Raw genomic sequence first — 16,138 nt, forward strand, 5'->3', positions numbered from 1 at the left:
CATCCAAGGATCTTAGGTTCGGCAAGATCACCATCCCTTCTTTACAACCCTAAATGTTTTCGTTGTGATTTGTTTGTCGTAATGTGACGTTGTTTTATTCTCGTATTTGTGCAACATTCTTTCCTTCCGTCTTATTACAATGTTTGTTCCATTCATATTTTCTGATTAGCTTCAAGCTATTACATATCAAATCAATGTCTTTATATGGAACCTAGAATTCATGAGACAATTTATTGATCACATAATAGAAACAAACTTATATCTAGTACACCATTAACCTCCTTTGTTAATCATATAACTAAACTACACTTTAAGGCTGCGTTTGGATCCAGAGAAAGATAAAGGAAAGATTGAAGAAGGAAAGAAAGTTTGTGGAAAGATTGGCTTTCCATAGTTTGGTAGCACTTCAAAAAGTGGAGGAAAGAAACTTTGAGGTGGGACCACGCTCAAAATCTTTCCTCCCTGTTTTGGACGGAAACATTGAAGAAGCTTTCACTTTTGGGAAAATGTCAAAAATACCCTTGCTGAATTATTAATATTACTATGTTGAACATGGTCTGATAAGCCAATGCTTTTGAATCATGCTCCAAATTTTTTTCTCTTGGCATGATGTTTTGAGCAAAAAGGACATTAACAAAAAATTTAAAAAATGTCATGTGAATTAAAAATTATTAATAAAATATAATTAAATGTGTAGATAGCATAACTAATTTGAAATTAACACAATTAGCTAAAACCTTTTAAGGTTATAAATGTAATTTTGCAAATATACATATCTTTCTTTCCTCTCACAATCTATTCAATGTCTTTTATACCAAACAACTAAACAAATCATCTCACTTTCTTCTACCTTTCTTTCCTTCTACTATTTATCCTTACACTTTCTTTCCTTTAACTTTCTTCTCCAAACCAAACATAGCCTAAGGGTGTGTTTGGTAGAAGAGAGTTAGAGGAGAGAGAGAAATAGACAAGAGAAATAGGGAAGAGAGAACACATTTCCACAGTTTGGAACAGCAGAGAAAAAGGAGAGAGAGACCAAATATATGTGGGCCCCATGGCTATTCTTCTTCTCTGCTAGACAGCGAAGAAATGCAAAAGAAGCCCCAACTCTTTTGCTTTTCCACTTTTACCCTTCGTTCTTTGCAAGCTGTGCACGCAAGTAAACACCTTGGTATTACTGGTAGTGTTTTTTGTTGCTGTTAAATAGGTAGTTTTTTCCTTCTTTTTACGGGTGGTTATAGTTTTAGGTAATATTATCATCATCAAATTAATTGTAGTAATAATTATGGAGCAAAATGGGTACGCATGTGTTGGTATTTTTTTTTTTTTTTTGCATGTGTTGGTTTATTATTAGATAGATAGGTATACCAGCAATGGAAATAAATTTATGAGTTGATTTAGTTAACTAAATTATTTAAACCCTGTCAAAAAAACTAAAATTAATTAATCTAATCAAATTAAAAAATTGTGTTGATTTGTTAGTTTAATAAATTAGTTAAATGAATTCACATATATAGATAAATTATATGTTGATTAATTTAGTGTTGTAAAAAAAGATTTTTAATTTGGGGCATTTTAGTACTTTCAAAAGTAATCAACAATTCTTTCTTCTCTATTTCTTCCATCTTTCTTTTCTACCTAATAATCCATCAAATCTACTCTATTTCTCACCTATTTCTCTCTTCACAACTTCTCTTCACAACCAAACAAAAAAAGAAATACAAAAGAACCACTAATGATACTCTATTTTCAACACACATTTTAACACTCACTCTCTTATTCAACAAGACTCATGTAGATCATGCTACTTTATCTGAGATCTATTTTTAAAGCGCAAAATCCACAAATATTTCATCTGATTCGAGAATGATTGTTGAAAAACAAATGTTACAGCAACAAATATTACATATGAACTCGTAAACTCTTCGATAAGATGAGAATGAATCTCTTCTAGCTTTAACCAACGAGCTCGATTGAGCTCTGAAAATGTAGCAATATCAAATCTCTTCAAATGAGAGTTTAACTATCCATTACAAATACTTGGGTTCGAAAAATTAGTCTTTAGAATTACATGCACACGATGATAATCGATTCTCATAAAAAACAAATATAACCTATGGGCTATGGTTGGTTTCCCTCATAGTACCTACCGTATATAAAATAGTATTATACTACTACTACACTCCAAATATACATAGTTGCACTTTCTTGTATATGTAATTTCCTCACAGATCCCTACATATCATTCATTTCTCTCTCTCATCAATCGCCTATATCCATCCTCCTTTCCCTTTAAACAACAAAGTTCACAACTTTTTTGTTCTTTCTGTAACACTACCTCGGTTCAATCACCTGGGTCATGCTCTGATTCTGTCTTTGAGCCACACACACACACAACTTTGACTTTGAAACAACCAAAGTTCAGGTAAAAAAGCATAACATGTTCTGTTTCAATAACATGTATATGCACTTTGCAGATTTATTTACTTTTTGAATTTTTTTGATTGATTCCTAGTTTTGCTTCAATTATTACTTTTGAGTACTTTTTTGTGTGATTTGATGAGGAATTTAAAGTGGGTTTGTGTTGGAATTGTGTCATAGGTAGCATAGGTTACTGTGCTTATGCTTTTTTCCTGTTTTTCCTCTCTTGGATTCTGTGGAAGTGTTTCTGTATAGAGCAAATAATTAAAGTTTGTAGCTTTATTGGAATCTGATGATTTTTTCTGTGACCCTTTTGATTATTTTGGCTAGTTTTTAAGCTTTGGACAATTCTTGTATTTTGGTACATATCACTTGAAAGTTTCAATTTTGAGAGGTTATTAGGTTTTGGTTGTTCCTCTTGTGTTTTGTTGGTTTTGATTTTCAATTCTGAATTTGCTTCTCAAAGGTTTGGAGGAACTCAAGTTCAAGCTTCTTTCTTTCTTTGTTTTAACTATGTTACTTTATATGCAGTTATGTTAGTTTCTTTTTTGGATCTGCTTAACCCTAGATTTTAGGACAGTTAATATATGTGTTTTTAGTACTGGAGCAATGAATTTTGTGTTTTGCTAATACTAGGTTGTTTAGCTAGTCTTAAGAATCTTGGGTGTGTTTTTATCTTAGTTATGAAGTTTGTGTTAAAACTTGTATGAATTGGCATTCATGTAGCTGTTTTGCTTTGACAGGTTCTCAATTACTGTTGTATGATCATGGATTCCCCACAATCTGTTGTATCACCCTTTAGAACCTCAGTCTTGGGTGAGGGTGAGAAGCACAAGTCTGATGATGTTACCACACAAAGCAACGGTCCTTCCTCTAAGGACATTGAAGTCAATGGGAAGGAAACTATCATGTCAAATGCCGAGGAATGCGTTGGAGTGCTCGATGTTTATATACATCAGGCTAGGGACATTCAGAATATTTGCATATACCACAAGCAAGATGTTTATGCTAAGATTTACCTGACAAGTAATCCAGAGAACAGCGTCTCTACTAAGACCATTAATGGAGGTGGAAGGAACCCTGTGTTTAACGACAATCTTCGTCTCAATGTTTGGGATGTTGATTCGTCTCTCAAATGTGAGCTATGGATGCTTAGCAGGGTGAAGAATTATCTTGAAGATCAGTTGCTTGGTTTTGCTTTGGTGCCGTTGTCAGAAGTGCTAGTCCAGAATGGTAAACTAGAGAAAGAGTTTTCTCTTTCTTCAACTGATCTGTTTCATTCTCCTTCAGGTTTTGTTCAATTGTCCATTGCTTACACCGGTGCTACACCTGATGTTATGGCAATATCTGCTATGCCGGGGAAAGTGGCTACACATGTCACTCAGCAGGACTCGGAAACATGTGAGTCATTGGCCAGAGATTTGGATAAAATTGAGTTTCCAGATCCTAAGATTGCAAACGAAGACCACTTAATGGTTTCGGAATATTTTGGCATTTCGTGCGAGGAGACTCAGTGCTCTGATAGCTTGGCAACTTCTGATGCTGAAAATCATAGTTCGGAAGCTGGTGTTCGTCTTGTGGAAAGCTTCTCAGCATGCAGTGGTGAGTCTGCGCAAGTGGAACCTCCTAAGGTTGAGTCTCCACCAAGCAGTGTGTCGACAAATGGGGTTTCTTCTCCTTCTGCTCATGAAAGCTCAGAATCATCTGATGCTGCAGCAGCAGCTTCTAAGTCCCCAAGTCATGAACAAGTTTCAGGAACCAAAGAGGTAAAAAAAGTGGATGTCAAAGACGGTGAGAGTGATTCCTCAAGTGTTGTTCCGAGTGATTTATTCCCTAAGCCTGTTGTGACTGTGAATATTGAGCCAGAGCCGCAGATGGTTCAGCAGGATATAGTTGACATGTACATGAAAAGCATGCAGCAATTTACCGAGTCATTAGCGAAAATGAAGCTTCCTATGGACATTGAAAGTGAACCAACTACTTCAGGAAATTCAAGTACTGAGCAGAAACTACCGCAAACTAAGAACGCTAACCCCCGTGTCTATTATGGAAGCAGAGCTTTCTTCTGAGCTTTTGCTTCCTTGGTTTAAGGGAATACAGGCAGGTGACTGTAGATTTTAGATTAAAAACTGGGATTTGGATTCCCTGTAGTCACGCAGTCATGAATCTCGGTCATTAGATGAAGATTGGATCATATTTCAATATGTAATTTAATTTTGAAGTCAATTTGGCGAATTCCAAGATACAATTGTTCTGATCTTCATCCAATGATCAGATCCCATGTGTGTGTGACCGTGTGCTTTTGTTGAGCGTAGGGAATTCGGGTCCGGAAAACTGATAATAGCAGTGAAATGAAATAATGTAGTATCCAGTGTGGTTTCTCCTTCTGTATTTCTTCTGATGTTGTAGGTTACAGGGAATATTACTTTGTACTCTCACAAGCTTGTTGCTATGTTAACTGTTACATGAACTTTTCTGTCTTACCTTCTTTCTTTGTCCTTTATGATCTAAATGTCAATGATTGTGAAATTGAACTTTATGGCACAACATACTATTTAATCATGTGTTCTAGTGATAATATGGTCCCACGTTCACATGGTGAACACTAAAGTTGATGGAGCAAAATCTCCAGGATTTATCTTTCTTCTACTTCACATGCAAAAAGCTCATGCCATACAGCATCATGAGTCTTTATGGATTTTGATTTGATAGTCTAATTTTTTTGGATATTTATTCTTAATTAGTTTGAAAAGCACTCTTAAAATGTAATTATATTATATCAGATAATCAGAAATGTTATTGAATAAGATTCCATCACTTTAGAAACTAAAATCTACTAGAATCACAGTAAATGTGACGAAATCACGGTGGCAGCGCAACATATGAACTCTAAATGTTTCGGGGAACTTCAATACATTCCATATTCATGGCTGAAATATAATAAACACACAAAAAACCATAGAAAGAAACTTGAAAGCAAACGTTCCTAGTGTACTATAAGGATTTCTTCTTGTTTCAAATAGGCACTTCAATTATCTCTGCAGATCTGGAATACATGTGCTGCCTACAGATCCATGCAATCTGACCATTGTCCCTATACCTTACTCGCCATAGTCCAAACTTCTCTGCAATATCTTTCCCTGTGGAACACCTCCTTTCCCTTAAGAAATCAACCATCCATTGCTGTGCTGCTTTTATGTCTTGTTGAATGCCTCTTGAACCTTCCGCGGACCTGTTTCTATGACCGATAGCAGCAGCCCCTACAACACCAGCTGCAGTTGCCCCGGCTGCACCAAAGAGAAGCGAAGAGCCACCCAAATGAGCCACTTCCTTGCTCAAATCTGGTATCATTTGCCCCATTCCAGCTGCAAGATGAGCTCCGATTTTAAGAGCAAAAGTTACCATGACCATGAACTTCTTCATATATGGAGCCAAAGACTTCACAGCCATGTTATCAACTTGCATCATTTCACAGCCCATCTGATCTTCAACAACATGCATTTGTCCTCGGAACTCGCATAACATGTGAAGCCGGAGAGCAGTCATGCCAGAAACCATGGTGGTGATCAGTCTCCTTGAGTAGTTTTCTGCTTTTACAAAATAGAACATGTTCGGTACTTTCCTTTCCTCAACTTGTGCATTGAAGGTTGCTATGTAATTCACTTTGCGATGAAGCTCAAGTAGGAGTCTGTGTTCATAATATCTTAGCCCTTGGATTTCTTGCTTCAAGTCTCTGATTTCTTGTTCAATAATTTTGAGTCTCTGTAAAACTTCTTCAACCCCTTTTGCAATGCCACCAAAGGATGGTTCAACTTTCTCAGCTTCATTGCTTAAGGTTATATCTTGATCTCGCCCTTCAGGGTTATTTTCAGGTGGGATTTGCAGCTCCTGAGCAAGATTGTGTAGGTCATGATACCTGCGATGAAGCACTTCTCGGAAGTCATCATCCGATAAAAGGTCTCGTGCAAAATCAAACCCTTCTTGGAGAATAGGCCTACCAGAATCCAAGACCGGACTCCATGTGTGCTGATAATCATACATGCCGTCTGCTGGAAGTGATAGAAGTGCTTGTTTCAGTTGCTGCAGGGAAGCAGATTGAGTTTTTCTGTACCTAGGGGGTGTCAAACTTCGTACACATTCAGGTCTAATGACATTTTCTGTCAAGGTGATCCCATGGCAAACACTTTGAATCGCCGGGATTATAAGTTGCTGAATGACTCTTAAAGTTTCTGTCAAATTTTTGGTGGAGCATGCAAGAACGTCGATGTAGTAACCTAGTTGTCCTCCAAGCTCAACTCTGATGTAGATTCCATTAATGCTGATTGAAATGAGGTACTTTTCAAGACTGTAAGTTGCACCGTGTTGATTCATTAGAGCTTTTATTTTGTTGTGAAGGTGTACCTGCAGCATGAAACGAGAAAATTGTAGTCACGGAAAATACTGAAAATCCTACAAAATGTAGCTCTAAAGACTTATGGGTGAAGATCAAAATAGAAACGGTTTGTAAAAATATAGTAGCATATGGCTTGTGTATTTTGCAGGTAAAACCTAATGATGCTATAGCATGACAAAATACGAACAAACCATTATTTTCCGTGATCTTCTATTGACAACATTGCTTTGCAATACTAAGTGCAGGGAATAATTTATTGTAAAAAATGTAAAAGAAGGTGCAAGAAACAATTGCAAAGGGTGAAACTGAGGGAATAAAAGAGGAGCATGATGGAGAAACACTTGCCTGTAAGCGAGGGAAGAATCCTGGAGTTAGAAACGTATGACTCGAATCATCACATTCAAGATGGCGTCCGGCATAAAGACAGTCTGGTGAGCTTATCTGCCACCTCTGAGGCTTTCCTCTACCTTCTTCAAGAATGGAAGGAATCAACAGTAGAGAATTTTGATCTGATGGATCTTGCTCATAACAAAGTTCCAGTTTTAGCATCATTCTCACAAGGTCACTAGCATCTAAGTTCTCAAATACCTTTGACCCCATACCAGGAATTGGACTTTGTAAGCTTCCTCTTAAGATTTTCTCAAGTTCCTTCCTGCTAATGAATCCATTGTTTTCCGAAGATTGTTGCCTTCTAACATTCAACTTTATGAGCTGACCAAGTACTTCACCGCAGAACCACTCACAATCTAAAATTAGAAACTCCAACTCATCAAAATAAATCACTTCGCCAATGTGATGAAGACAAGTAGCTATAGCTTTTCGCTTCATTTCCACCGCTTCTTTGTTATAATGTCTTGATCGAATTCTCAAATATGGGACTTTTACTTGACACAGCTCACCAAACTCCTTCCACTTCATAGCTGGCTTGTTGTAATTCTCTGATCTCCACTCTGATAAAATCTGTATTAGATCGTTGCAAAGTTGATAAACTCGTGGTACTCTTTGGAGAATTGTTTTGCACGTTTTTCGGATGTGATGAGTGAGTTTACCAACTGATGCTGATGATCTTGCGTCAACTGTGAATACAGTTTGGTAGAAATCAACATAGCCTTGAAATTTGTCTCTCAATCTCTGAATTGAATCTACCGTTTGCTGCAGATTTTGTGATGATTGGTTGATTTTATCAAAGTGTGTCAGCACTACAGCTACACTTGGTAGCATGCATTGTTGTCCTGCTCTTTTGGAATTGGAAACTATGAACCTAAGCCAATATTGCAAATCCTCTTCAATCTCTGCAGTGCTTTTTGGTTCTCTGTTACTTGGCTTCCTGAATAAACTCAATATAACGATGAAAATCGACGCACTACCGCTACCTGGGAACATAAGATCATGGAGGGAGAAAAACTCATGTTGACCAGCAAGATTCCATATTGAAATCTTTGTATCCTCATCCTTGAATGTTTTTATCTTCATTCCAACTGTTTTGACAGCCTGCTCCACTGGATTCACTATTGTCCTTACTTGATCCAAGTAGGGTAGTGCCGCCGAAGCAGAGAAGTTTTGTGATATTGAATGACAAAGTGTGGTTTTTCCTGGAAATATGAGTTTAAACTATAATTCAGATTGATTTCGTTTTGAAAAACAGCTTAATTAAATGTTTAGAAGAGTATATAAGCTCTTATCATATAAATGCTCATGTATAAGCTATTTATATAACAAATGATAAAATAAAGTCAAACTGTTTTCATATAAATTGTAAGCTATTTTCATAAGCTATCCTATAGAGCTTATGAAAATAAGATTAAAAGTTAAAACAATTTATGGACATGTCATAAGTTGTTTCTATAAACTCTAAAAATGCTTATGCCAGTAGATAAGCTCAAACACGCCAATCCAAACATACCTTTACTATTAGCCTGTGTTTATATGAAAATTCTGCTTAGTTAAGTTTCATGATCTTATTTTATTTACATTTTAAGGCGGTGTTTTGTGAAATTAATTTATATTTAAACATCAAATATTAATACTCAATCTTACCTGCATATTCTTGTCCACAAAAGAAAACTCTGCAACTCTTAGGCTCAGTGAGTGGCATATCTTTGATCAAATCCATTTCTGGTTCAGGATTCTCATTCTGCCCTAATCTCTGATAAATCCCAATAGACTCTCCAGAATTGTGTAAAGGTGTTCTTGAAAGATCAATTTCTTCAATCCAAGGATTTATCTGCAATGTCTCCATAATTGTCTGCAGCAACATCTCTCCTTGAACACCTTTACAACCTTGTAAAGACAAACATTTCAAGCTAGCATTCTTCTCTAAACTCTTGAAGATTTTAACAAAATCATCTGGTTTCAAACTCTCATCATCATGTATCCCGAACCGCGTCACCGTCTCATTCGTTACCAGAAACTGTGTTATAGCTACTAAACCATCCCTTCCTATTCTTGTTCTCCCTCCCCCCAAAGTAACACATTTCAAACTAGTGTTAGCTTGCATTTGCAACGATGAAAATCTACTCAAAGGACAAAGTAAATGCTCGACACCGATTCCGCGGAACCAATTTCCTGCTACATGTAATTTTTGCAGACTATGATTCTTAAACAGTCCAGCAGCAATATACACAATGCCCTTGTCTTTCAGACATGTTCTTGAAAAATTAACCTCTTTTAGGGTTTGGTTTTGCTCTAAAACCCATCTAAATTCCTTAGCACACTTTGATTTTATCTTAACACCAGTCATATCAAGTGATTTAACTGTGAAATTCATTCCTAAGGAACAAGCAACCCTACAAGTACCTGAAAAGTTAAGCTTGTAAATTCTTAATGTATTGTTCCCAGGTACAAACTCAACAACCTTGGAACTTCTTTCACCATTTTGATCACCACTCCAAACATGAACCTCCATGGTTCTATTCCTAGCCAAAACTGCAGATATAAGAGGTGTAGCTGTAATAAAATTTGAGTCAAAAATTGTTAACAGTTTAAGAGATGGATTAACTTCAATCATCTTTGAAATCTCTTCAGCACCTCTTGAACCTATTGAATCTTCCCAAATCTGCAACTCCTCCAAACTATGATTCAACATAAGAGAAGAAGCAAGTAAACAAGCACCAACAGAACCAATACATGATTCTGAAAACATAATCTCTTTAACCATTTTATTCTCCTTCAAAATGTCAGAAAGATCTAACATACTTTTTCCATTGAACCTGTTTCTTCTAAAAACAACTTGCTTTATACAATGATTACTCAGAAGAGTTCCAAGGTTTTTTACCTGTTGTGATTCCCATTCAACTCTATGAAACTCCAAGTTTTTCAAGGTTGAATTTGTGTGGTGACATGATGCTAGTGTTGCTAAAAGGTTTGAAAAATGTTGCTGATTTTGTTTGGAAATGTTTATGCTTATGGAGTTGTTTGTTTCTTGGTAACAAGTTGAAGTTGGTTGGGAAAGGTAGAAGGAAATGCTGTGTAGATTTTGGTTTTCCATCATGTTGATTGCTTGTTGAGACCATTGTAGGTCTTTTAGGTTCTGGTTTGATGACATCATCAGTGTAGAAGCTCTTGTTCGAAGTTGCAGAAATTTCTTGTCTTTATAGCCCAACATATAAAAAAAAAAAACTATAATTTAGATTTTGGAGTTCAGATGTTTTATGTTTTTGTTTGTGGAAGATAATGTACAAATGTTTGATATTGTAGTGACTTTAATACTTTATAAGAATTTTGGTTTAAAAATTCTTGTTATATTCTTAACTTGCATTGATGGTGTCACTTTAGTAAAGTAAAGATGTTCTTTCTCACTGGGATTGGTTCTTCAGGTATCCTAGCTGGCTGGCTATTTTTCTTTCTTATTTTAAATACTTAATCCTATTCAAGTTGTTTGAAGTTTGTTTGGAGTTGAAATTGTTCAGATTTTTTTGCTCTTGGATATAGAAATGTTTTTTTTTTTTTTTTTTTTATCACCCCATCATTTTGAACTAATCTTTAAGATGAGATTTAAACATGAGAGTAGATACTGAAGTTGTTTGGAGTTTCATATTACACAACTTCTCGATCAGTTGGATGTATAAATGTGTTTGAACACCCTTATTTCATGAGTTAACTTTTCGGATTAGATCAAAGTCCATTGAACGTTATATTAGAGCCGATTTAAAGATAAAATGTTTTTGACCACCCTCTTCTTTTAAACTAATTTTTGGACTGAGATTCAAACTCACTAAATAGTTTAATGGGGTATTAGTCGTTTTTGTCCTGAGTGTAACAAGTAGCCACAATAGTCCATGAATGTATCAAAATTTCAATATAGTCAATGATTGTGCATTTTGTTAGTCAAAATAGTCTTTCGCATTAAAATGTTATGTTAATACAGTCATATTAGTCATTCAATATACATTCTTACTGTCATATCAATTCTTATAAGTACTTACTTATTCTCATATCAGTTCTATAATAAAAGAGTTATTGTTAGTATTGATGGACTATTTTAACGCTAGAGACTATTTTGAAGGACTATTTTAACGTTAGAGATTATTTTGACTAACGAATTGCATAATCAGAGATTACTTTAAAATTTTGATACATTAAAGGACTATTATGACTAATCATTACATAAACAAGAACCAAAATGACTATTATTTCTAGTTTAATTTTATCCATAATGGTGAGTCAAAATTGGATCTCTACTCTTTTTTTTTTTTTTTTTTGTAATAAAAGTGGGCTGACGCCCAAATTGGATCTCTACTCTACCACTGCAGATCAGATGTAAGGACAGTTAGAGCTGATGCAATCACAGCGAGTGAACTAACCACTTAAGATCCCACACTTGCTAGTAAGAAAAACTTGTAATTTTACTTTGCATAAAACCTTGACCATATGATTACCCATTATTTAGAATGCATAACATGTACTCCCTCCGTTTTAAAATATAATCAAAATTCACTTTTTAAGTTCATTCATTTGATGATGTAGGTAGTTCATACCACATACACCATCCGGTCATAAATATAAGCAAAAATTCATGTTTTAGATTCATTCAATAAATGATGTATGTGGTCTTTATTGTAGACAACTTACATAATTTATTTAATGAATCTAAAATATGAATTTTTGCTTATATTTGTGACCGGAGGGTGTACATCATTAAATAAATGAACATAAAAAATGAATTTTGTTTATATTTTAAAACAGAGGAGTAGTAACCGGTAAGCATGACTAACTTAAACACATGCTCTTAAAAGAGTTCATGTATGTCAAAAATAGTTTTTTTACACAAAAAATGTTTTAAATACCTCATAAAATGTTTACCATTTGTTAATATTTAAAAAGAAATTAGATTTATTTACATCAAGAAAAAAAAAAGTTATTTACTACTCCCTCCGGTCACTATTATATGCAAAATTTACTTTTTAGATTCATTTAATAAATGATGTATGTAGTTTATATATAGACTACATACACCATTTATTAAATGAACCTAAAAAGTCAACTTTTACTTATAATAGTGACTGGAAGGAGTATATCTACAAACTGTGAGCCAATTAATGACTGTGGGGTAGGGGTATGTGCTTTTTGACATTTGGGGTCGATGAAAACTTTGTCCCTTTCTTATTTTCTTCCTTTCCCATTTGAATAAGAAAGAACCTAGAATCCTATAAAGTAGGGGAAAAGGGTGGCTGAGTAGGGGACAAATTAAACCTCTTCTCAAGGCTACTAAACGGTGAATAAATCCTTTTTTTATAATGTAAGTTAACTTTTTAATTACCAGTTCCCTAAAAATACAAAACAATGGGTCCATTGTTCTCTTTTATGTTTTTTTACCTGCTCATCTTATTGTATTTTTTCTTTAGGGTCGGTTTAATTAATCAACTCAATTGATTCACAAAAATTACATGAGTCATATATCTTGATAGCCATACAGCACTCACCATTCTGATGAGTGTGCCATAATTAGCCAACTGACCCTTTTTACACCTTATTGTATTTAATTATTAGAATATGAGTCGGATATTGTACCAAAAAAAATATATGAGTCGAATATAACTCAATCTTATATACAATTATTAAGTTTTTATATTGAGTCTAATTCATCATTACAAAACCACTTATTAGATAAGAGATGTTTCTTTTTACAAATCTTAGTTAGACCTTATCTTTAAGGGCCTGGTTTTTTCAATATAGCGCCCTTGCTCTATGTGGGACTTGATTTTTTTTTTTTTTTTTTAAATATTAATGGTATCAAAGTTTTGGTTCAAAGGGGAGGAGTGAAAACACATTTGGGGTCCTCATGTTTGGATAAAGCATAAATGATAGTATAAGATATTGATAATCCAATATTGGAAATAAAAGAAACATGACTCATATTTTCGGTGCCTTCAAATTTTGGGTGGATATGTGGCGTTCCCTAAACTTGATTCTTAAATTCAAAGACATCATTTAATTTAGTCATTGAATTATTTGAAATAGTATCATAGTCACTGAATTTGGCCTTTAAAATAATGTCCCTAAATTTGTTCGAAGTTTCATCCATTATCATAACTTTAAACGTTATTTATGATAACATGATGTTAAGCGATGACATGATAGTTCACATGGATTTCAAATCACCTCCACACGTACAATGACTTAAAGTGTAAACATTATACAACATACTCTTACACACGCTTCGCAAGCCACAACTATTCCTAAAGATTTCATGCATACACATAATTTCAATTATATATTTTAACATTTTTTATTCATTCCTTCAAGTTTCTTATCGTTTAACGTTCCACATCATCATGAATAATGCCGAAGCTAATGGAGAGATGAAATTGAAGTTGAAAAAAAATCAGGACCTAATAATATACTCTTTCGACTAAATTAAATGATGGTTACAAGTTTAGGGACTATATTGCCTATTCATTCCTATATATAACTTTACTATAAATATATTTAATGATAAATTCGTCTTGTCTCAAACCAATATTGTGGAGCAATGTTCCTTGCTGCAACTTGAATTGGTCTTTTTAGTCGCAATAACATTTAGAAGTTCATATATTTTATGCAGAAGAATCTCTTTAAGGTCGAGGTTGTTGATAAATGTTAAAGGAAAATGCTTATGATAATATTATTATGAAATAAGGTTGATAATAAATAAGAAATACAGAATCTTATGTGGTACCATGTAATACTTACTTCCTAAAAAAAAAAAAAACCATGTAATACTTGCAGATAATAACCACACTATTCCTATATGTAGAACTTGATTGGTCAATTCTCACACTTTTATACAATTTTTTTAATTCTTAGTAACTAAATTTTATTTTATTTTAACAGTAAATTTATTAACAATCAAGTCTTTGTACAAGACGAATAAAGTCCGGGCGAGACAGAAACTCAATCGAGGGCTACCACCAAAACCAATTAACTCCAATCATCAAAACCAAAGTGAACACCAAAATCAAAGTCAAACCTCCACACAACAACATAAACTAGACTTGAGCCAAATCCTTCAACTTCCTTGCAAATGACATCAGAAACAAGTTCTAAACACCTATTGTCTGTTACTTGCACCAAAACCCCTCCAAAAAAAACCATCAAAACGACCAATACCCTTTTAACATCACCTCACCTTGTGTTCTCATAGTTCAACCCAAATAAACACCTAAAAATCACTTATTCCCACAACTTAGTATATATGGTATTGTCCATGGTAAAAGGTCTTTGTGAATATTGTTCTAGTCAAGTTTTTTCAGTTTTTTATTCGTTATTTATTAACTTTCAATCAAATTTAAACTATTTAAACTTAGAGTCAGTCCAAAGACAAGGTGTCTAAAAATATTTACTTAACGAAAATGTCTATATTATGGTATTATGAAAATGTATGTATTATAATGGCCTATGGAAGATATTTGTGCACAAACTCGTTTTTCTTTTATTTTTACCAGCGTTTAGACGGATATTATGTGCCCATTTGTTAACTCTTTATATTGTTTGTGCCCTTTTGTCCACTCTTTTTATTGCTCAGGACTTATGACCAATAATTTTTATTAAATTTTTGATTAATTTTTTTTATTTTGATTAAAATTATAGGTATATAATTGTTGGCGTCGTTGAAAAAGATAATTAAAGTTTGGTACAATATATCAAATATAATAATTCTTATCTTTTTGAATGACACCAACAATATATCATTCTTATATACAAAAGTGTTTGTTTCAAGTTTACCAAATTTATTCCTAGGAATAATATTCCTTGGAACATAAAGATGAGAATATTATTCCAATGTATTTAGAAAAAAGATGTTTGTTTAACATTATAATATTCCTGGGAACCATAAAAATAGGAATTATAATAGGAAATTACTCATGAATCTATTCCCATCTCCATGGGAACTTTATTCCCACCCTTTTCTTTGGGGAAATTTTTCTATTCCCAGGAACGTTTTATTCCCGGGAATAAAATTTAGTAAACTTGTAACAAACATAGGCATGTGTATTCCTATCGTTTTATTCCCCGGAATCTACGAAGATAACTTGAAACAAACGCACGAAAAAGTCATCCCAAAATCATGTATTCCCTTTCCATATATGATAGATATTAAGGGAATTAATATCATGATAAAATACTTTAAAACTTTAATAATGAAAAACATTTAATTGTTTCAATAAAATTAAGAACTTTTTATATTTGTTGACTAATTTCTTTATTTGTTGACTAGCTTATAATATCTAATTATTTTATTAGACTGTAATTTTTTACGATATTTATTAAGAATTTTTTTTATTGACTCTAAGAATAATATTATAATATCTAATTATTTTATTAGACTGTAATTTTTTACGATATTTATTAAGAATTTTTTTTATTGACTCTAAGAATAATATATTAGTCTTCATTAATTATCTTACATGCATGGTTATCTACGCCTATGATTATAGTATTACAAATATTCAAATTTTATTTAAAAACATTGTATTTTCAATATTTTGTTATACAATATTTTGACTACATTTACATAAATATTTTTTTAAAAATGATTTACCATTAATATGATGGAGAACATTGTATTTTGATGATATAGCATCATATGGCCTTTTTGGCTATGTTTTTAGTACTTTTCTTTGCATTTGAAGACAAATAAGACGAGAGATAGATGAGTTGTCAATAGTTTCAGGAACATATTGTATTTTGTTCACTCGAGTCGTTGTAATTCACTTTTATCCTAGATCATGTAACTCCATAGGTGTTTTGAGTATTTTGTAGTGAGAAATCATGTAAATCGGCAAATAAAGACATCAAGTGAAGCATCAAAGATACGAAGATTGAAGTCAATGGTTATTAAAAGGC

The 16,138-nt window shown here is 33.5% G+C and overlaps 2 protein-coding genes and 1 non-coding gene across 4 annotated transcripts; 1 reads left to right on the forward strand and 2 right to left on the reverse strand.

Moving 5' to 3' along the window:
* Positions 1 to 2,186: 2,186 nt before the first annotated feature.
* LOC146938429 (uncharacterized) lies at positions 2,187 to 4,904 on the forward strand. 2 transcript variants are annotated; one of them, XM_085752388.1, is made up of 2 exons: positions 2,187 to 2,425; positions 3,165 to 4,904. In XM_085752388.1, the coding sequence occupies exon 2, from the start codon at positions 3,183 to 3,185 to the stop codon at positions 4,488 to 4,490; it is 1,308 nt and encodes a 435-aa protein (XP_085608514.1). In that variant the 5' UTR covers positions 2,187 to 2,425; positions 3,165 to 3,182; the 3' UTR covers positions 4,491 to 4,904. The 2 variants fall into 2 exon arrangements, with proteins under 2 accessions (XP_085608514.1, XP_085608515.1); XM_085752389.1 differs by lacking the exon at positions 2,187 to 2,425 and adding an exon at positions 2,785 to 2,887.
* Positions 4,905 to 5,179: 275 nt separating this feature from the next.
* On the reverse strand, positions 5,180 to 10,377 carry LOC146938430 (tornado 1). The gene is made up of 3 exons (XM_085752387.1): positions 8,852 to 10,377; positions 7,160 to 8,406; positions 5,180 to 6,822 (listed from the first exon to the last, which is right to left on the reverse strand). The coding sequence occupies exons 1-3, from the start codon at positions 10,359 to 10,361 to the stop codon at positions 5,437 to 5,439; spliced, it is 4,143 nt and encodes a 1,380-aa protein (XP_085608513.1). The 5' UTR covers positions 10,362 to 10,377; the 3' UTR covers positions 5,180 to 5,436.
* Positions 10,378 to 12,656: 2,279 nt separating this feature from the next.
* Positions 12,657 to 12,777, reverse strand: LOC146938431 (U11 spliceosomal RNA). Its single transcript, XR_015033860.1, has one exon. It is a non-coding gene; the product is annotated as a U11 spliceosomal RNA (small nuclear RNA).
* Positions 12,778 to 16,138: the final 3,361 nt, after the last annotated feature.

Source organism: Medicago sativa, chromosome 3, assembly GCF_051527215.1.
Source record: "Medicago sativa cultivar Bolivia chromosome 3, Bolivia_mono, whole genome shotgun sequence".
Taxonomy (NCBI): Eukaryota; Viridiplantae; Streptophyta; class Magnoliopsida; order Fabales; family Fabaceae; genus Medicago; species Medicago sativa.

Bases quoted from the DNA above. Each gene is read 5' to 3' on its own strand.
- LOC146938429 (XM_085752388.1), top strand. From the start codon at position 3,183: ATGATCATGGATTCCCCACAATCTGTTGTATCACCCTTTAGAACCTCA.
- LOC146938430 (XM_085752387.1), bottom strand. From the start codon at position 10,361: ATGATGTCATCAAACCAGAACCTAAAAGACCTACAATGGTCTCAACAA. The intron at 8,407-8,851 runs GTAAGATTGAGT...TCATATTTCCAG, and splicing joins TTGTGGACAAGAATATGCAG to GAAAAACCACACTTTGTCAT. The intron at 6,823-7,159 runs GCAAGTGTTTCT...TTCATGCTGCAG, and splicing joins GATTCTTCCCTCGCTTACAG to GTACACCTTCACAACAAAAT.